Source organism: Chaetodon auriga, chromosome 21 (assembly GCF_051107435.1).
Source record: "Chaetodon auriga isolate fChaAug3 chromosome 21, fChaAug3.hap1, whole genome shotgun sequence".
Classification (NCBI taxonomy): domain Eukaryota; kingdom Metazoa; phylum Chordata; class Actinopteri; order Chaetodontiformes; family Chaetodontidae; genus Chaetodon; species Chaetodon auriga.
This window is the reverse complement of record NC_135094.1, coordinates 10,618,805-10,640,620: the sequence shown is the minus strand read 5'-3', so window position 1 is coordinate 10,640,620 and position 21,816 is coordinate 10,618,805. Positions and strand designations below refer to the sequence as shown.

The following is a 21,816-nucleotide window of genomic DNA, read 5'->3' as shown; positions in this document are numbered from 1 at the left end:
AGTGGGACACCAGGGGGGCCGAGGCCCACTGAGCTGTGTGTGAGGTGTCGCTGGTCCAACATGAGCGGCCCGCAATCGAAGATGACAGGGTGACTGTTGTCTGCTACCAGACACTGTGTGCGTTTGTGTGTATGTGTGTGTTTTTGTGTGTGTGTGTGTGTGTGGAGGGGCGGGGGGTTACTTTGCGTGCAATAATGTCCTCAGCTGAGACTCCCGGGGGCCCTGTCTCCCGGATTGTCAGCTGTGGCTGCTTGGGTTTCCTGCAGCAAGAGCACATTTTGGCTGATTTGATATGACATGTTGAACATAGTGTATCAGGATTAAAATGTGTTTTAGACATGCTTTCAGGTAATGAGGCCTACTTTTTTTTTTTTTTTTTACTTCATTTCTTGTGAATTGTGCCAGGCCTGCCAGGTAATGGAGCTAGGCAAAGGTTAAGTTTTCCACAGCCTGTCTGTGAGCAGACTTTATTCACTGGTATAGTGCTATGAGTGCCCTTGTGAAAAGGCCTTTCACCTTACCAAAACACCATTTGGTCACATGCTTGCTCTCTTGACTCTTTCTGTTATCTTATGCCAGATTCACAAACACACACTGATAACCATCCCATGAGGTTACCCAATCCTCCCTACAGAAACAAAACATTGGACAGTTCTGCTAAAATTAATTGGCCGTCTGACCTTGTCCACGGTATGTGGATTCTCGCCTCAAGCAGAGTTGCGTTGAGGAAACAGAATGATGGGAAAGGCCTGTAAGGGAGCGATAATGACAAGCAGTGGTGAGATGTAGATTTATTTAGATTTTGCCCACATTCATAGCAATAGAGTGACAGTAAGAGGAGCGTGGTGGCAGCAAGAGGATAGACGGGACTGATTCATGGCGTGGTGACTGCTGGGATGGTCTTCAGAGATCCCCCGTGGAGCTCAGGAGAACAGCAGGAGGAGAAGGAGCTGCAAGAGGGGTGGAGGTTGTACAGGCCTTGTGTTTGAAGTCTTTCCTTCCCGACTGGGGCACAGACGTTACCCAAGGCTGGGCTCCTCTCAGGGGGTCCCGCAGGAGTGTTACCCAACCAGGCAGGCAGCTGTCGGACAGCCTCTCCTCCCTTCTTATCTGTCCTGTCTGTCTCCTCTTTATGTGCCGCTGTTGTGTAACCAAACACAGCACCTGGACGTATCCTAAATCACCGTATGTGGAGAAAACAAGGCAGTGGGACCCAAACTGCATGGACATGGCCTGACAGCGAATTTGGAGCAGACTTTCCTGGGTTTCTGAGTCCAGTGAAGACCTGAAAATTTGGGTCAAAACATAACACGCCAAATCCGTGAACCGACATGCTAAATATTTGGCCAATATAAAGTCACAGCTGAGTGTAATGATCCAAAACTTTGGCCCGTAGGAGCGTTCATCTGTTGCTGCTAAGAGCTGAGCCAGTCCAAAAGCTCCTCAGCAACATGGCAGCGGGTCATGAGTGGAAAGGCAAGTCCAGTTACAGCCCAGTTCGCAAACAGTGGTACAAAAGCCATTCGACTGAGCTAATCCATCAGGAGAAAAACAAAACCAGGGACACAATATAGGTGATAAAATAAGTCTCCAATAATGGAAATTAAATCAAACTGAGAATGAACATCATAATAGATTAGCTTCTATTAAATTATTCACCAAGGAGAATGTCACAAGCCATGTTTGCATCATGGGAAACTTTAATTAGGGTGTTTGACAGGAAAATAGGCGCATGCTTTCTTGATTTAGTAGGAGATCTATTATAGGATGTGACTGTAGATCATGTACTTTAAAACATTTAGAGCTCACCTGCATTATCTGCTGAAAATGCCAACAACACGGTAGACTCGTGGTTTGCGGCTGGAAGAGTTCATCCCTATTGGAGCAGAAACATTTGACCTGCTCTCTCTGCTTCATTAGAAGAAATGAGATTATCATGAGGCCTAATTTCTCTGCCAGAATGTTTAGCTCGTAGTTTTTACGATTTTTGGAATGCAGAGTTTGATTTAATCAGCTCAAAGAGAGAAGTCGCATGTCGCCTTTGCAGTGCTTCAAGTCTTTGCATGTCGATAAAGTCAGTTGAGTTGAATATATAAGTCGTGATGAGAGTTTGCAGCAGGAGGCGCATGTTTGCAGAGCTCTCATTCTTCAGTATAATTAACTCTCATCATTGGCAACTAGAGGGTTAGCAGTCACAGACACCTCCCTGCCCCCCCCCCCCCACACACACCCCCGCCCCTGCCCAAACACCACATTTCAAAGGAGCTGGTACCTTGCTTCCCTCCCAAACACCACTTCACCTAGCACTCCTGCTGTCAGACCTACCCGACCCCTGCTGCTCCCCTTACCCGGCCCCACCCTGTTCCCGCCCTGGAGAGAGGACGAAGTGAAGCATCCACGGAGCGATCCATCACACCCGCCTGTCTTCCCGCATGCCCTCCTCAGGAAACACTTTTCAGAACGGGAGATTAGGGTGTGACGGGAGAGGAGAGGAGCAGTGAAAGAATGATGGAGGAGGAGGAAGAGGAGCGAGAGAGAGAGAGAGAAAGCGAGGGAGCAGGGGTACTGGAGAGAAATTGAGTGGGGATGCTTAAGATTGATGAGGACAGGGATTGAGAAAATGGGAAATAGGAGTGACTGTCTTTTCTTTTTCTTATGCCAGAGGAAGCCGTGACCAGTGGGGAGAGAATAAACATGAACTTGCCCATTAGGGGACGTGTTGATAGCTCCAAGTGGCCCCTTGGAGCATTAGCATGTCTATTAAGGGCTGACATGGTGTGGAAATGAACACACACACACACACACACACACACACACACACACACGCTCACTCTTTATTTTTAACATAATTTGGCAAGATAAGCAACAACCTTGAAATAGTTGCCATGCATGTCATGTACGATGGAAATGGGATAACTCTGGAATGACATGCTGTGCTCTCGCAGGCGTTGCGTTGTACCGTTTTATATCTTTACATCACAGCCCCTCTCAGACACGCAGCCCTTAACATCAACGCGATGGCAATTTAACATGCTGGTCTCATGTCTGAATAAGCACCCGAGTCACTTCTACATAGAAGTCACGATGGCAGTCTTGCTGGGCCAGACCTAATAACATTTCCGTATCACTTTGAACACAGCACACATCTAAATTAAATGTAGTCAGATTAGCGTAAGATTGCAGCAGCACAAGGGAAAACATGCAGAGAGAGAGAAAAATGTGCATCTGATAACATTACTGCCCTCTAAGATCACTGAAATTTGTTCTCTCAATCTTCATCTTTGATGCACAGAGATATTAAACACTCCCTTTATTTTTGGAGTTGATTAAAGTAAATTATCAGTGACGCAGCCTCATAACGGTTTTAACTCTCCAGTAAGCGTCACTTTAGCAGAGATGAAGCCAGCCTTGCCATGTATTCCACATCTGAAAAGGGCCCAGTGTGTCAGCCTTTTGCTGACATAAGGGCCGCAGCTAAGGATTATTCAAATGAATAGATTCAGTCTTTAAAATGTAAAGTGCCTCAAAAGCTGAACATCTCTCTTGTCTGATCAGCAGTCAGAAACCCTTGAAAGGAAATGAAACCGTCAAATGTTTTGTTTTAGAAAAACAATTTAGTAGTACAGTATGTCACTGTGCACATCATTTTATCTGCCTCAACCCCAGTGCAATGGAGATGAAGGCAGTTTTGTCTGTGGTGCTCAAAGCAATTAAAATTAACTTCAGAAATAGTCAGCAGCTCTTTCCGGGAACAGCGCTCCTGCTATCGAGGACAGTCTCCAGAACGCGCTGTCAACAGTTTTCACAGTGAACGTTTCTTTTGTAGAAAGTAGTAAGAAAATGAAGTCTATTTGGTGAATTGACCTTTTCGCACCATGTAACAGAGCCGCTGACCTTGTGTCGTGTTACATGAGCAGTATGAATCAACACTGACATACACCTCCCGTGCAGACAGCGTTTCATGGGGGTTACCAGCGGTGTGCATGTGTGCGAGCAGGCTTCTCTCACAAGAAAGCACTATTTACCCACAAACACTGGCTAACCAGATGATAAGTTCTGCTCTGCCCTCATGAAAACAAAGCTTGAATGGCTGCATCTTTGCTCCAGGCTGTTGGCATGTGTTTGTAATGTACATGCTAGAGTAACTAAGTAACTTGACACTTTCTAGGTGTGAAATTGTCAGACGTTGGTATATGGAGAGCATAACAGGTAGTAACACTACCTGCCAATTTCGATTCAGATATTAGGTATTGGTTTTTTTTTATTTTGTGTAAATAAGCAGTTATGTTAAGGTAGGAAGTGATGATGGGATGTGTTGTGTAATTTCTACCCATATTTATGTGTATACTGATTAATTGTTCTCACTCCCTGTTGGTTCCTTGTCAGACCAGGGTGATTGCTTTAAGGCAGCCAAAGGTGTTACATTCATTATCGCCTCCATGCTAAGAGGAGCAAGATGTTTTGGCAGTGGCCTTGCAACCTTCGGTGCTGTCAGGCTCCGTGTGTGATTTCCCACACACACAAATTTGGCGTGGATGAAGGTCTCTAAACCAATCACACCTCTCTTCACTCATCACCCCCGTGGGAGGCATAAGCGAGCCTGCAGGCTGCAAATTCACTGCCGACCGCCCTTTGTGGGATCCCTCGCTCATTAACTTAATGCCATTTGATACTGAGTGATAGTTCGCCTCGCTGAAAAGGTCCCCGAGATAAGGGCCACGTATTTAGTCTTTTTCCTCTGCTTTGCCAACTCCCAGTGACAACGTGCGAGATATGTCACCTGTGGAGAAAACACCTTTTCTAACACCAACACCGTTAGATTTTCCCTCTGCAAAGGTTAACATGTCTCCTTTGTTTCATAATCAGCATTATGCAAACTGTTTTACTGTCTCATTGTATTGTTTTGTCCTAATATACAAACTATACTGCAGTAGAGGAATGTTAATTGGGAGGTTCACCCTTTGCTTCAAAGATACAGCCCCATTTCCCATAAGGTTGGCACACTGTAAAGCATAAATAAAACCAGTGTGTAATCATTTGCAATTAAACTGTGTTTCCCGACGACAGGTCTCTAAAGTGTTCCCAAGCCCATGTGGTCATTTCCTTTATGCAATCATGTGTTCACAAAGTGATAACGCTCACTCCGTCCTTGCTTGTGAACACTGAGCCTTTCCAGGATGCCTCTTTCTTACCCAATCATGGTACTCTCACCTGTTACCAATCAACCTGTTTACCTGTGGAATGTTCCAAACAGGTGTTTTTGGAGCATTCCACATCTTTCTCAGTCTTTAGTTGCTCCTGTGCCAACTTGTTTGAAGCGTGTTGCTGCATCAAATTCAGAATAAGCATATTTTTGGGAAAAAAAAAAAAAAAAAATCGATGATGCTGATGAGGTCAAACAATAAATATATTGTCTTTGTACTGTTTTCAATTGAGTGCATGTCAAAAAGGATCAGCGAGATTCACATTCACACACATTCTGTGTTATTTATCTTTTGCACAGTATTCCAGCTTTTTGAAATCGGGGCGTATGAAAGTGAGCAGTCATGAATATTCCCCCGTATGAGAGATGTGTGATGTGTCTGCAGCTCCGTAGGACACCACCGTAGGACAAAGACGAACCAGAGGACCACAAACCAGCGCCGATGCTCTCATTCGCGTCCCACTCTTTGAGAGTTGCACAATTCATCGAACATCTATTGTGCAAGTTTCAGAGGAAAAGCTGTGGGTTTTAAAACGGCCTTTAACTTGATATGTGGCACACGTCTCGCGGAGAACAGCTTCTAAGAATTAATCATCATAGGCGAATCACACACTGACAGTAATTGCAGGCGCACCTCACAGGCATGAAAACAACCACACGTATACATAGACAAACACACTCACGCTGCACAATGACCTGCATTGTTGGTTGTAATTAGACTCTTTTGTTGCTTTCCTGACTTACTGAAATCAGATCTCCCCGATGCTTAGATGCTATTTGTTTGTAAAAGTTGTTTTTGATTTCCATCGTACAAAATATGATTAGGGTACGTCTGTCTGAAATTACAGGCTATCATTCAGAAATCGCCGACAGGTCCGCATCCGTGCAAGACGAGGCTCCTCCTGCCTGATGCAGAATTGCTGCAAGTGATTTATTTAGGCTTAACTGCAGCCATGAGGCAAAAAGATGAGCGTCTCTTTCATGGCCGTCGTGAATTGGGCCCTAAGTGACCCTTACTGTTCACTGGCAGGTAACGACACTTCCAGTGGTGGGAGTCGGGTCGTTAATGTCCCATGTAAGGATCAGTGCTCTGTGGCTGCGTACTGAGTTATGGAGATGAGCGTAGCGACTGGGGAATGTTTTTCTGTCTGTCTGAGCCCACCCTCCTCCCCCTCCCCACTGCAGCCACCTTCCTCTCATCTGGATGTTAACGCATTCTCAGGCCTCAAACAGCAGACATTTTGAAACACTCAAAACAACAGCCACATCGGGGGTTAACACCAGTTACGACTGAGGTGTCACACACTCCTGCGGTTTAAGTAAACACTGTGTGCGTGTGTGTGTGTGTGTGTGTGTGTGTGTGTGTGTGTGTGTGTGTGTGTGTGTGTGTGTGTGTGTGTGTGTGTGTGTGTGCGTGCGTGCGTGTGTGTGCGTGTGCCTGCCCGCCTCAACAGTATCTTTGTGATCTTCCAAATCTCCTCTGTAAATAAAGTCACAAGTGACAACTTGTGTTCTGTTTTACATGCAAATTCAGCCCACCCTTTTGCATTTAAAGGAGATAAGGGAAGATTAAGCAAACCACACTGTCACTCCCTAAATGCGAGAGGAAGAAAATGCAGCAGCAAGTGAAACAGGAGATGCACAGCACATTTTTGTATTGTTATTATTCTTTTACATGTCTAAGCTGGCTGAGCAAAAGGCAGTCCTGCTCTCTCCTGTTGCAAATGACAGCTATCAGAGCTGAATACGATCTTGTGATATGACAAATTATCCTACGCTGCGCTCTCAGGTGCAGTGTTTCTGTATTTTATGTGAATTTAATTGCTGGTTAGAGTAAAGTGTAAACGTGTAATGAAGTGTAAAATGACTCATTGAGGTTTTACAGGGAATTGTGTGCTGTACTATTTCTTGGCTGGGACCAGTGACTTCCTTGACTGTCCACCGGTTGCCTGGAAACTGCTCCAAGCAAAGAAATAGCCTCGCATGTGAGGTAGACTTTGTTACTAGCTAAGCTAACCAGCTACATACTTACCACACAGATCCAACAATCACCACCAACTCTGGTTTGATTGAAACAAATCCTGAATTCACCGAATCGGGAGGGGAGCGAGTGAGAGGGTGGATGTCAGAGAGGCAGCAGGGGGACACGGCGTGTAGAGGCAGGATACTTTCACCAGACATTATGACAGGAGAGATTCAGATATGTCAGCCTTGAGTATGTTCAAATCACCTGTTGCAGCTTTAACATAGTGCTGATTAACTCAGGTGTCCCTTAAAGTTCCATTTAAGGATCCCTGATACCCTCCTGCACAACCCGCTGTCTTTTTCCAGAGTTATATTGACTGCAGAGCAGCGGATTGTATGCATTGCTCTTTTCCCTTTATGTGCCTCTAGAGTGTCTGTATATGTTAGTGGTTTTGATGACACGACACATGTATTCAGTAGAAGCATGATTTTAAGTTACTCATCTGGCTTTGACATGGATGCATAGACTGAAGGAAACTTCATTGTGTCAGTGACCATTTATCTCTGTACACCTCAGTTGATGATAAAGGGGGGCAGATTATGCCTGGATTGCACCTCTGAAGGTATTCTGCGAACTGTCCATGTGCAACAGAGGAAGGCATGTTATCTCCACTACTTCCACATGTGCTCACGTGCACACGCACACACTGTAATGTCCAGATTTGTGTGATTTATTGAACATTCTTTCAAGTGAGAGGTCTACTGCAGCATAGTTACTAAATAAACATTTGTTTTAGAGACCCCCTTTTCCTCTGGGACATCTTCTCTATTCCTAATTTCCCTCTTACTTCTCTCTTAACCCAAACTCATTTTCTCTCTTTCACTCTCCGTTTCTCTGTCTGTCTCTCTCTCTTTGAGTCTCACACTCACCCCCACATGCACGTCTCCCTTGTGCCCAGTGAGTAAACGTGGAACCGTGTGAGCCTTCAGGAGGACTTTGAAATGAGACATGGCTGGGACATCAGAGGACTCTGCCACTCTCAATGAAGCCTGCTTGATTTATAAGAGAGCAGCGAGTGGGGGTGGGTGGGGGTGGGGGGTTGTTTCCAGAGGCACACAAGGCCATGAGGTCCTCCATTAGTACCCTGACCCCTGTTTCATGGGACCAACCACTGCATAGGAGAAGAGGGAGGAGAAGAATGGAGGGATGGATGGATGGTGGACATGGGGGGGCTTGTGTGTGAAGGGGTCTTTTCTTTTTTACCACAGAAAGTCTGCTATTTACATTTTCGCCGCTGAGAAGGCAGCAGAAATGAGAAACCCTAGCTCAGTCATTTGTCAGTGGCCTGTGGTGCCCTGACTTAAATGTCTGCTGGTTGTACCTGATCCCTCGCTCAGGCCCGTCTCTGCTCCCTCTTTTACGATTCCCCTCACAGTTTTACTGTCTGCAATCTAATTAGCTGTGTCTTAATCACGTGTTAAAGCGCAGCGCCTTCCTGGTGTTTACTGTCTGTTTGCCATGCTGTAAAAATGTGTGAGGCGGCTCGTAAAAACTCTCCTGCGGAGGATTAAGTACTCACTCTCCTTTCATGGATAAAATCACAGCATCAGTGACAAATAATGGGCTGTAGCCTCTGTGCTGTGCTACTGCAAGGAAACTAGTGCTGATGCACCGCCCCTGTTCCAACAAAGTTAATGCACTGTTTGAAAGATAAACATAAAGTTCAGTTGTTTGTAATAAATCTGTGTTTACTGACAACAGTTTTACAATGAGCCCATGTAGTAACATGCTTCATACAATCATGTGTTCACAAAGTGGTGAACCTCTCTCCATCCTCGCTTGTGAACGTCTGAGCCTTTCCAGGATGCCCCTTTCTTACCCAATCATGATACTATCACCTGTTACCAATCAACCTGTTTACCTGTGGAATGTTCCAAACAGGTGTTTTTGGAGCATCTTTCCCAGTCTTTAGTTGCTCCTGTCCCAACTTGTTCGAAACATGTCGCTGCATTGAATTCAGAATAAGCATGTATTTACAAAAATCAATGAAGCTCTTGAGGTCAGATATTAAATATAGTGTCTTTGTACTGTTTTCAATCGAGAATATGTTTCACATCTTTTGAAGAGTGAAAGCGGTTCACATTGCTGCATCTTTTAAACACTTCCAGGAATTTATGAAGTCAATTCCCATCATTTAATTGTAACCCCATTCGATTTAATTTTTCCCTGGTCCACAATAGAGAAATTCCATACTAAAAAGTATCTTATCTGGCCGAAATTTTGGCACACAACTTCTTTTATTCCCCTTTGCTCTCCAGCTTTGGAGAAGATCGTGTCATGCTGCTGTTATTCCACATGCCCCCGTCAGTCTGTGTTTGCTCGTTCTGTGTTCGCAGACTGAATCCATAACATGGCTTTGTTCCTGTGGAGATCTGTTCCTGTTGTTTATGAACACCTTGTGACAGGCCCGTCAGCTTTCGACTGACTCCTGATGTTCGCAGTTTTTACAAGACACATGTTTCCAGTATGCGTTACATTACGCTTTTCCCCATCATGTTCCATCTTTGGCTAGTTAGCGTGGCCCCCGGACCTATCAGAAAACCGGCCTGGCTGGAGGAGCCTTACCCAGCAAGGCCTGCCTCTTGATACAAGCATAGTGGAATTTATTGTTTTCAGTAAACATTCCTTATACATAATCTGTGACTGCAAAATACTCTGCCAGTTGCCATAGGAACATAGTGGAGTTTTCATAACACTTGAGGGGCTCCGTTAGGCATGATGGGTCTCTATCGACCCCCATCACACATCGAGTTACAGGCCCACTCAGTATTTCTTGGGGTTTAGATGTAAGACGAAATGTCCATCTACATCTTATAGGCCCAGTGAGCATGCTGGGTAATGAGAAACAGTCACAGGGCTTGTGGGGATCCATAGCAAATTATAAAACACTGCAACAGGTTTTACAGGCGTGTCCCTTGTGTGTACGAGGTGATTAAAAACCAATGTAGAAAAGAGCTCGGGGAGCTACAAGGAGGAAGAGACGAGGGGAAGAAGGTGTAAAACGCCGTCTGACTGCGCGTCCTCTCTTGTTACCGGATGTCCTCGTCCACCAGACATCCACTCCCTCATACGAACCGCCGTCTCTGACAAGAAAATATAAAGGGCTCGTGATGGAGGGTTGGGGATTATTGCATGCAGCTGGCGGCTGTCACAGTGAGACACTTAGCCCCTCTCCCTTCACCCTTTATCTTAACCCTTTCATATACTGCATCCCCAAGTTCCTCTTTTTTTGTCTTTCCCCACCTGTAAGTCTCCTCTGTAAACCTTTTTTTCTCTATAGGGGTCAGTACACTTCAGATAAAGTGCTGGTTGGATTTCTATACAACGTCTGAAGCCTCCTTCCCTCGTACCCTGGAAACTGGGGGCGTCTGAAAATGTTTCTAACTTTCTGAAATCAACAGTCTGGCATTCATACCTACCACTGACTCAGAAAGTCAGCAGAGTATGAACTTCTCTCTCAAGCTCTCCTTTTTCCATTCATCACACCAGCACGTCTGTCCCTTTGTGCATGCAACACCATGAATGCTTCTGAGGAGAGGCTGAATTTGTATGCTATTATTGCATCCTCTCTATGATGGCAGGCTTCAAGCAGCTGGAAGTGTAGCTGCTCACAACAGGTATAAACACGTTTGCCTTCACACGTATTCACACTCAGGCTGTTCCACGTGACTCTATATATATCGTGATGATAGGAAATCATCTCGTGTCATGTTATGCTCTACCGTTTATTACGTTGTGCCACAAATCGCTCTCGTTTGTCTTTTTGGGCAATGCTTTGTGCTCTTCTACACGGCACGCACGCAGGCTGGAAATTTGCATGATGAGGAGAGTGAACGTGACAAAGAATGAACAGAAGGACTCTGACCAGCTAAGACAAAACGAAGAGCTCATATCATCAGTCAGTATTTATGTTAGGCCTGTATTTGTTTTTGTTTACTGCTGTAATTCAGACAGCCTCACTGTTAATGTTTGGTTTTTATGAATTTTGTAAGCATATTCACATTTTAGGTTTGTTATTATGTTGCCTGCAACTATGAAGGAAAACTGTTCTCTTTGTACCTTTTTATAATTCAAATTTCCATAAAGTTTCTAAATTAATGGAGAAAAATAATCAAATAGTAGCTTTTATTTGTCAAGTACAAATGGTCTTTTTATACTGCGTATTCATTGAATTTAAAGAAGATATGCTGTAGTGTGATATGCATATGTAAAGTGAAATAATTACTCTGATGACTCATCTCTTAATTTGTTCTGACCATTTTTAACAAACAGTATTTTAGTCCATCACTTGCCCAACGACGCAGAAATAATTGGATTCCAATTTTAACGGAAGGGCTGATAACAGCCAGCAATGCTCTTTGACATCCAGGCTGATATCCTCACTAGCAATTGATACGGCCCACTGCAGTATCTTCACTAACTTTATTATCTATGCAAATGGGGGGAAGTGATTAAGACCTTGGATCCCACCTCTGGTGTGAGTTGCCCTTCCTTGCTGCCGATACTCAGCCTTTTTTCCTCTGGTTGTGTAGCAGCCGGGCAACAACCACAGCCATGATATTTGCATCCCCGCCCAACCTCTGCTTGCACCACTGCCCACTTCAGCTAGGCTGTGCACTTTAACACCAAGCGAACAGCGAGAGTTTGTCATTTTGAATTCAGGACAATGGAAACTGGCAGGGAAAGAGCACTTGAAAGGATCACATGGCTGATCTTGGACACAAAGAGAAAAGTGGAAATGAAAGGGAGATTGGGAAGCAGAAAAGAGAGAAATGGGACCCCTCTCGAGACCGATCACTATCTCCCGCTGATAAGAGAGCGAGTGCCTGAAGGCTGGCTTTTCTTCCCACAGCTTTTTGTCCCTCCCCAGGGCAATTTGAATCCAATTGTTGAGGATTAGAGGAGCATCTCCCTCCGGCATAGAAAGGTGGATCTTTGCAGGTGGATATGAGGTGATGTAACACTGCTTTGGAATCACTGGGGAAACCTGATGGAAACAGTCAGAAGGGTACTTCCCAAATCCTCCAGCATGACTTGACTATGAGCCCAGGAAGTGAATCTTCAGTCCAATATTTAAAGACTTTCCAATATTTGTGAAGCATCCTCAGTCATTTGGATGACTTTTGGTGAAGCAACATTATTTTCTGTTTATATCATCAATACATGCGAAGCAGAAGTTGTGAATAACAGCGTTTCATTGGATGAGTCATAAAGGAATAGTTCACCCAGACTGTGTCTCATCCCCCAGGTTGCATCTGTGTATGGTGGGGGGGTGTTAGTCCATAAGAATTCAAGGGCCTTTCTTTTTAAGGAGAATTTCAGCTTAGTCAGTGGTCATGCTGGTGAGTCACTGGCCTTGAAGCTGTTTTTCTCTTCTTACCCAATATCTTCACAGGCAGTGGTCCCATCACTAATGCATTCTTCATGCCCTATATCTCATCTCCTACTGTATTTAGTCACTGATTCATCAGCAACCGTGGAATAAGTTAGCAATATTGAGGATAGACAAGCATAGGTTTCCCGACGTAACTCTCTGTGGGTGGCAGGCTCCTTTCTCAATAAAAATGTGTCATCTCCTCCGTGCTTGATGAAAAGGGAAAGTTGTGCTCTCTCTTCCTGGTCCAGAAATGTGTCATTTTCAGTCTCTCTTGACCTGGATTGCTTCATCGTGTCAAGGCTATAATGGTCTAGTCAGTAACATGATATTTACTCTGTGTACAGGCTCATACAACCTTGATTTCAAAAAAAGTTGGGATGCTGTGTAAAGATAGATATAACAGAATTTGCTATCCATCAGAACAATGAATAATTTACTGATCCGTTTTGACTTACACTCAACTGAAAACAGTTTAAAGAGAAGAGATTTTATGTTTAACCTCATCTTTGATTTTTGTAAATATATGCTTACTCTGAATTTGATGCCAGCAACACATTTCAAACAAGCTGGGTCAGGGACAGCGTTGGTAAACATTTGCAAATGATTGCATTGTTTGCAAATGTGTGAAAGCATTTATTAGCTGTGTATACACATGTGCAAACCATTCACAAGTGGTTTCACAAACTGTTCATATATACATTTGAAAGTACTTAAAACATGTTATTATGTGTGATTGTAACTCTCGTGTTATCGAGCATTCATCATACAAGTCATGCATGTAGAAAAGAAAGTTGTTGACAGATAAACTTAATAAACACGTTTTGATTTCTGCTTACATTAACATTATAGCGTGCTGCAAGGTGTTAGAGGCAATTTTTATTCATTGCTTATATGCTGGTTATTAATGCTAAATAGTGTTGCCAATTAAACTTGGTCAGTATTTTATGGCTGATATCATATAATTACTGTATGACGTGATGTTATAGCATCACAACGACCAAGCTCACGGATTTGGTTACTGTTTCTTGACGTTCTAAGTTTGATTGTGGCATACTGGCGCAGTGTTATCGTAGAGGCTGTATTCAGCTGTATCTGCTTTTCTTCCGAGAAGCTTTGCTGACAAGGCAGGAGTATGGTATGCTGAGGTGCTTCTGCCCCTCACCCTCTGCCCATATGTTTTGTATTACGCCCTAGGAGGTGCCATCCTCAGCAGCTCAGTGATGGGAGGGGATAAAGCAGGCCTCTCCAGTCCAAATGACGCATGACATGGCGCAGCGCCCTGGGCCCTTATTTATGACTTCCCATGTCAGCGAAGGCTTGCTCCCCTGGGGAGCCCCATAGCTGTTACCCGCTAAGCCGGCCTTCAGTGCTCAACTCAGGCCTGGGAGACACACGAAAGAGTACACTCACTCATTGTAGGAATTCTGATCACCATAATGTGGCAGCATGCACACATGGCTGAGAAGTATGCAGAAATCAAATAGTTCTCCTCATGCAGAAGTTTATTCAGGTGTATAACATTCACAGTTGGTACACTGTTTCACAAGAAGTGAAGTGGCTCGTATGAGATGCTACTTCAGAAGAATTAACGTCATGTCAGGCTTCAGCTAGGCCACTGCCAGGCACACACTACCTCTTTTATCAATCCCTCTGATGTGGAAGAGGATGTGAAATCTGGATAGAGAGTGAAGAAGAGATTTGGTGGGATGATCTGAAGACATTTTTTTCTGTACTTACTCAAGAATCCATGTACATATCACACCGCATTAACAAATAGACGCATACACTGCCAGCAGTCATGCGCACACACAGGTGTTCTCCACAAGCTATCCGGGAATGTTCCACTGATCCCTGTCCAGGGTTTTGATGTGGGTGGAAGGAAAAGAAAAGAATTTAGAGGAAACGAAAGCCAAGGGATGAGTAGAAGCTCGAGAGTAGATGACAGAAGGAAAAGGGAGAAGAGAAAATCTGCTCTAGATAACGTTTAAAAGAATTTAATCAACATCAGAGAAAGATGTGATGTGATGGCATGGTAGTGACAACAGGGTTAACACAGGACAAAAAGATGGCTGGGGTTTTTTCCTCCCTGCTATCTCATATTTCTTTGTGCTTTGGGGAGTGAGCATAAAAAGAGGGAGCCCTGTCAAGGTTTTATGTGGCCTTTTGAAAACAGAACAAGCCCTCTCCAGAACAATATATCCAGCCTCAGAACTTCTCCGACAACAGGGCACTCATTTTTCCAACTTCCCAGGTCCTCCCTGTAAAACACCCCGTTTGAAATCCACTCTGGTCATTGTTTAGTCTAGTGGAAGTCCCTTAGATCATCCTCATCAGCAGGCGTCCTGCAACCCCTTTATGTTCAGATTCCCCCTGCCTTGAAGCAGCTCAGAAGCAGCCACCCGACGTTAATCAGACTCTTTATAGCATTATTAAGTCCTGACAGCCGGCGTGTTATTGCAGAATAAGAGGGCGAATAGTGATTGTACAATTGAGCAAACAAAAGCAAGCGGTTTTGGTTACGGTCCATCCACCCCAGCATTGTCTCAAGTTCTATGAAGAAACTCTTATGGAAGTGGTTGTGCAACAATGCTGTGGTTTGTGTATATCAGTAGCAGAGTGGTTCTTGGTAGTGGGGAAGTGCGCCTAATGTTGTTCCTGTAAATCGGGAGTTCTCAACTACATTTGTCCAAGGGCCGGAATTTTTCTAAGCAGACAGTTTAGGCCAGACTTTCAAGAAAAACAACAACAACAACAATAATAATAATAATAAGTTGCCTCCCATAGTCTGGCCAGCGTGCTGCTCCAGGGAATGGCCAGCCCGGGAGCTGGGTGGTTTGATAGTGAGTCCGCAGAGAAATGGAGGAGAGTAATCTGATTCTGTTGAGTGGGTGAACTATGAATTATGGACTTTTTGGCTCGTTGGGTTGGAAAGCTAATCAACAGTAACTTTCAGGACAGACTGGGCCTCTTCCAGTGGTGAGTAATGTTAGATTTGTGCATTTTCTGAATTCATTAGTCTTCTGCAAGCCGGATGTGGCCCACGGGCCACCAGTTGGCCATCGCTGCTGTAAATGATGCAGTGTACCACTTTCTAGCGATAGGAAAGATTAATGTTATGCTTGACCCCAAACCCACAGCACAACTGAGCCTTTAGAACTTTATCTTTTGATTTTTCTGTACATGCATCTATTGTAGTACACCTGTAGTGTTGTTGAGGGTTGTTTTCCATTCCAGAAGAAGAATGTGTATGAGGAAGAAACCAAGCGTTCCCTGTCTCCTGCCTCTTACTCCCTTGTATAATGCGGATGTCCAAACACATGACTTAGACAGTAAGACAGGATCAAAGAAAAGATGGGAGGCTGCTACTGATGCTCTTGACCTGGACTTAAGATTAGAGAGGAGTTTCAGTAGTCCAGCTGCACTGTACAGAGCCAGAGAAAGCCCTGGGAGTCTGGAGCTGCTTGGTAAAGAGGGAAATACCACACTGTACTATTGAGACTGGGTCATTGGGTTAAACCTTAAGCTAGGGTCTGTGCTTTCATCTGGCCTCCAGCAGAGCTGAGGCAGCATCTCATCTGATAAAGTCAAGAGAACATGCAAAGTAGGCCAATGTTTCCCTTTCTTCTTCCACCCTGAAGATTCAGAGTAGGTGGAGAGGAAGAGATGCAAGTATGTGAGACTGAATTATGTGCTGGTGGTCTTCACCTCATTAGGACCTCCCTGAGGTCTTTGATGGCTGCTGAAAGGCCAGAGGGTGAAGTGATGGAGATGGAAGGATTGAAGCCTACCATCCCCGCTTCTCCCTGGTTCCTTTCCCACCGAACATTTCTTTTTCTTTTTTTTTTTCTGCTGTTTGTCCAGCCTTGCCCTCTGCTGTCTCTTCCCCTTGTCCTGTTTTACACCTTTTCTCCACAGCAAGCCTCCCATTCCCAAGAACATCTTGATTGCCTCTCTAGACCCCAGTAGTCCAGCAGTGAGAGCTGACACAGGGGTCTGATTTGTCAGGGTCTGTGTGATCCAACGATCCATCAGATCCATCAGGCTGATGCCAGGGACTCCTTGGGGACCGAGCCTTTGTTTGGCCAAGTCACTGACAGAAGCAAAGCCTCTGTCGGACAAGCCATTAAGAGCGCAGCAGGCCCAGAAAAATGAGCCGCCCTTGTCACTCCACATCAGGAGCTCGGCCACGGTCACAGATCCTCCTCAGACGCCGTCACATTCGACCGCTGTTTGTCCAAGCCTTTGAACTAGGGACAGCTAGGTAGATAGATGAATGAGCCCATGTGTGAAGTATCTGAGGGGCGCTTCAGGTTGGCTCCCAGTCTTGGATTGATGACGACTGCTGGTCTGTTATCTAAAAAGTTGGGTGAGGACAGGATAGGTGAAGAGGGAGTGATGAGGGTGACTTCGGTACTTGTTCCATAACAAATTCAAGGGGCTGTGGTGGTGTGGGCATAATGTCAAAGACACTGGCGAGAAAACGAAAGAAAATCCAGGAAATCCACTTTGAATTGTGATCAGATTCAAGAACACTACACAGTGTTTTATAATAGTGCGAGGCAGGATTTATAATTCTGCTGTTGTCTGTAATGCTGCTCTCGTTAAATGGTATTCTACCTAGAATGAGCGCTTAAACATGTTTGACAGCAAATTGCGTTGTGGCAAAAGGTTGAACTTTTTTGCCAAACAACCCTACATTTTGTTGGTGGAGCCTCCTGCATCAGTGCCCTTGCTGTGCCAACACTGTGGTCTCATTGAAGTGATTCAGGCACTGTTCTAATTACTTAAGCTACCACTGTACTTTAAAACCCTCATAAACCCCCTTGCCACACCTTTCAAGCATCCTTGGGTCCATTTGTCAAGTTCTGTAACTTTCTGAATCCTAAATTCACATCAACCTAAGCAACAGTTGGCTTGGTGTATGGAGGTCACCCCACCCTCCCCGCATTTGAAACAGCTATAACTACTTATAAGTGAGATGACATGTAGAGCTAAAACTAGTTCATTTCTATCTTAACCTGGACCTCAGAGGAGGGCCGGTTAACCATCCTTTCAGCTTTAAGCATCAGTTTTGAAAGCCTCTGCCATTCCTCTCCCATTTGTCAGTGACTCAGCATCCTCTCTGCACATTGTCTCCTCACCCACCTCTTACTCTCTCTTTGTTCCATGACAGAGATGGAACACCTCCACCTTGCGTGTCACGGCCTCAGACTAAACATACTCCCCTGGTGTTGATGCATCAGTGTAGCGGTTGCCTCTAACGATGGACAACTTATCTCATTAGAAAAATAATGATTTCACTGGCTGCCATTCCCACAGATAGGCCCAGTATTTGTATTAGGCTCCATGTCCTTCGTTGAGCTGCTGGGCCCAGCAATTGGCTGCCATGGCCCTCGTGCCTGCCTGTCGTATATCAGCAGCGCTGCCACCGTCAAGCCCCTGATTTATGGCTGTTTATCTCTAGTCACCCCCCACCACCCCACTCTCCAACAGATGGGCTCTGGCTATTTACTCAAGGAGAGAAAGGTCCCAAACCAATGAAATACAACAAACAAGAGGTAATCATGAGGAAGTTGGTTGTGATTACAATTTATTGGTTACCAGAGAAAATGGAGATTGATCCATCCCTTGTTTATCAGGTGTGACCTGATCATGTGTCCTAGATTAATCCGGCTGTGTTAGGTTTCCCTCTTATCTTAATTACTTTTTCCGCTCCACTATGTGCGGATGGTCCTGGTCATTGTGAGACGACATGATGGTACTGCATATATATACATATATATATGTAAGTGGTTCTGCCAGAGTCCTCTGACATGATTTATGTTTATTAACAGTGTAATTGTGAAAACATTCCTTCGGCTGTCATGTTCTACAGGGTTGTCACCTTAAATCTCGGCAAGTATATTCAAGCTCTAAATCTCGCTGCCTGTCAGATCTTCTCAGAGGAAAAAACACATTGCAACCATAAATTGTCTGTTACAGACTTAGAGGGGCTGCAGCTGATTTCTGAGTCTCTGGAGAAAGGCCTTAAGTAATAACCCAACAGTATCCATTTTTCAAGCCAGTCCTACTATATTGTTGCAGATTTTTCAGTCGCTGTAAGCGTAAGTTCTTTTTTTTTTTGTTCTCAATTTGATGGATACAAACCAGATTTTGACCCTTGCACCTGTCAGTCATAAATTATGATTCCTGGTTTATGTTACACATAATCTCAAGTTAAATGCTTTGAAAATTATTTCAGGCACAAGCACACAGATAATAGTGCGTAACATCCTCCTCTACATATTGCATTCCACAGAGACACGTTGATTCGCTGAGCAGCGGGATTTCTATTTTCTCAGGATTAAACGGTGATTAATGTTTCCTCTCAGTGCATATGAGTTTAAATACAGGCCGTTATTCACACGGAGACATCTCTGTCTGCGTGTCTGAAAGTATCTGAAAAATGTCTCCGATTCAGATATTCCTGTGAGGAGAGTTTAATTTGTCAGCGCCACGTAGCTGATATAACAAAGAATAAAGTACAGATTGACGTAGGTGGGCTCCTTAATGAGGTAAACTCAGCCAGTCATCACATCTCACTCATCTACTGAGCACAGCCACGGATTCCTTATCTCCACTCTGATTAACCGGTGATGGAGTGTAAAGGATCCAGACGAGTTCTGACCACTGTGGTACCAGATGTGTGTAAAATAATAAAGTGGAGCTTTAGGAGGTGATTTCTTTTGGGAGTTTTTCATTTTCACTGGTAGTATCCACTTTATACTATGTAGAATTTATCAGTACTTTTATTTGCTTTATTGCATGATTCAACACCTTCAGCGTCAGAACATTTCACATGTTCACTGTTACAGTTTATAAAAATCAACAGCCAAACAAAATTACCACTAAATCTGACACCACTGCAATAATGATGGAGTTTGTTTACGGGTTCAACATGACTAACTACAAGAATCTGTGATATGAAAAGTGCAAACAGCAGCTTAACTTTGCAGGATATTGGTCCACACGTCATCATACAAATCCATGTCGTCTTTTTGCCGTAGTGAATTGTCCAGCATTTGAAACCAGGAGCACACACACTGACAAAACTATTGTAAGCACACAGTTAAATCAGTTGGTGGTGCTTTAAAGGGTCAATTAAATCCCTGTTAGACAGCTTGATAACAGCATAACAGATTGAGCTGCTCAGATACTGCATGAGAAATTTACTGTAGGATACTGTAGGCATAGTTTTTGATATGAACTGTTTGTGTCTTCATCCAGACCCAGTGCTCTCAGTTCTGCTGGGAGATGTTACATCACCCATTTACCCCTTCTGCTTCAACACAGCCCACCCTGAGACCCCTTTTCCACCAACGTGGTACAGGTTCCGTTCTGATTCGTGCACCTAATTTTGAACCTTTTGGAGCATTTTGACCAAAACTAAATGGGTTCGGACCCCAGCAGGTTTTCCTTGAGCTGAAGTGATGACTGTGATGCCCCCAGTGGATGTGTTATAGTCTGCAGGTTGGACAGAGAGGTTGGACATCTGCGTCTTGCCAGTACTGTTTACTCCCTTGTGCATTAAGCAACACCTTCCGCAGATGACGCATCCTTGATCACAGTGGTTCCAATTAAAACTGGTGGAAACGCAGGCTCATTCGCTAGATAGCACCAAGGTTCCAAGAATCCTGAACGGAACCGGTTCAAGAACCAGAGGTAACTTGGAAAAGGGGTGTGAGGGAGAGAGAGAGAGAGCAATCACTTCTGGAGCCAATCTTTAGGTTGGTGGAATGAGCTATATCAGGATCAGACCAGCACCTTGAAGTGGTCCACAAGCAGTTTCTGCCCGTGACATCAATTGTTTGGTCACAATGGTTTAGCTAAGTGGTTGTCCCAGTGTCCCACTTCAAGATTACTGTGTGAGATCCAAATGTCAAGTAAATTTGCCTAAAAAAAGCTCTGCCTCTCGGGTTTCATGTGGTATTTTGTGTATCTTCCAGTCCCACTTCACAGAGCATGTGTGTCAGTCTTCACTACACCTCTGGACTCCCACACATGTTGCATATATTATGATAGCGGGCTGGACCCTCCTCACATCAGCAGCAGCTCCTCTGGCTGGTACAGACAGACGGACGAGCAGGAAGGAAACGACATCATGGCATTTTTGATGGTGGCTTGGCACAAAGCACCAGAGAATGATTGAAGCTTCTAGTGACATGACCTTAGATAGGTGCACATGGCTGGTCGCAACTGTGAAGACAGTACATTCAAAGCTATGTCTTGACATCATTTTGTGCTTAAAACGTCCCTTCTCAACCACAGACTGAGCATAATTAAGGCATTGCACAATTATCAACACAAATGTTACAGGCACACTTCAGTTGTGGTTATTTAGCGTCGGCTTACGGATTAAGTTATTCACCGCGTTGTCACGTTTATGATTTATAGGTGTTTCAGACATGCTGCTGTTTGTTTAGCTGTGGTCACCGGGAATACAGATGTCACTCTGATTGACTTAGGAAAATGCAGAGCAGCCAAAACATAAAGTGGAAATGTTAACCCAATAACGCTAGATAAACAGTCAGCAGAGAGGAGCCAAAGACAACAGAGAGTGAAGGGAAAGTGTCCTGCTGGCATCAGGTTTCCCAGAGTAAGTGTTATTTGAAAAGCAGCTGAAGGGTGACACTCACTCTCCTCCCACCCAATCTCCCTCCTTCCCTCACTCACTCGACCATCTGTTGTTCGCTCTCTTCTCAGGCTGCTCTAAGTGCCTTGAAACAGCTGTCGGAGCAGGGACTGGACCCGGTGGATGGCCCCATCAAGGTACGGTAGGACACGGATCGAACTCACAGACGCTTCACGCTCACTCTCTGCTGGACGTTCAACCAGCCGCCGCTCAGGGTGGACAGACGCTGGGCTAGCAAGGAGCCAGGTGTGCGTGTGCCAATCTGGCTTATTGCAAATCCTCAGCGCTGCAGGCAGGCCATCATCAGCTCCCTCCCCACCCACACACACACACACACGTCCAACATTTCCGCTCGACATTTTTCCTCCATAGGAAAGCAACAGTAGGCGTATATATTTACATGCACCACACTCCTGTCACTTTTCCATACTTTGCATGATGGCTATCACCACCAAGGCTCAGTCCTGACAGAAAAGAGCGCTTTCTCCACGTGCCTCCCCTCCCTTCCCCTTGTCCCCTATCTCCTCCATGACAAGGAA

The 21,816-nt window shown here is 44.7% G+C and overlaps 1 protein-coding gene across 1 annotated transcript in view; it reads left to right on the top strand.

Moving 5' to 3' along the window:
* Positions 1 to 21,816, top strand: part of stau2 (staufen double-stranded RNA binding protein 2) — an 83,507-nt gene that overhangs the window by 59,357 nt on the left and 2,334 nt on the right. Inside the window, exon 14 of the mRNA XM_076761358.1 lies at positions 21,349 to 21,414. Within this exon, the coding sequence (XP_076617473.1) occupies positions 21,349 to 21,414 (66 nt within the window). The remainder of the gene's footprint in view (positions 1 to 21,348; positions 21,415 to 21,816) is intronic.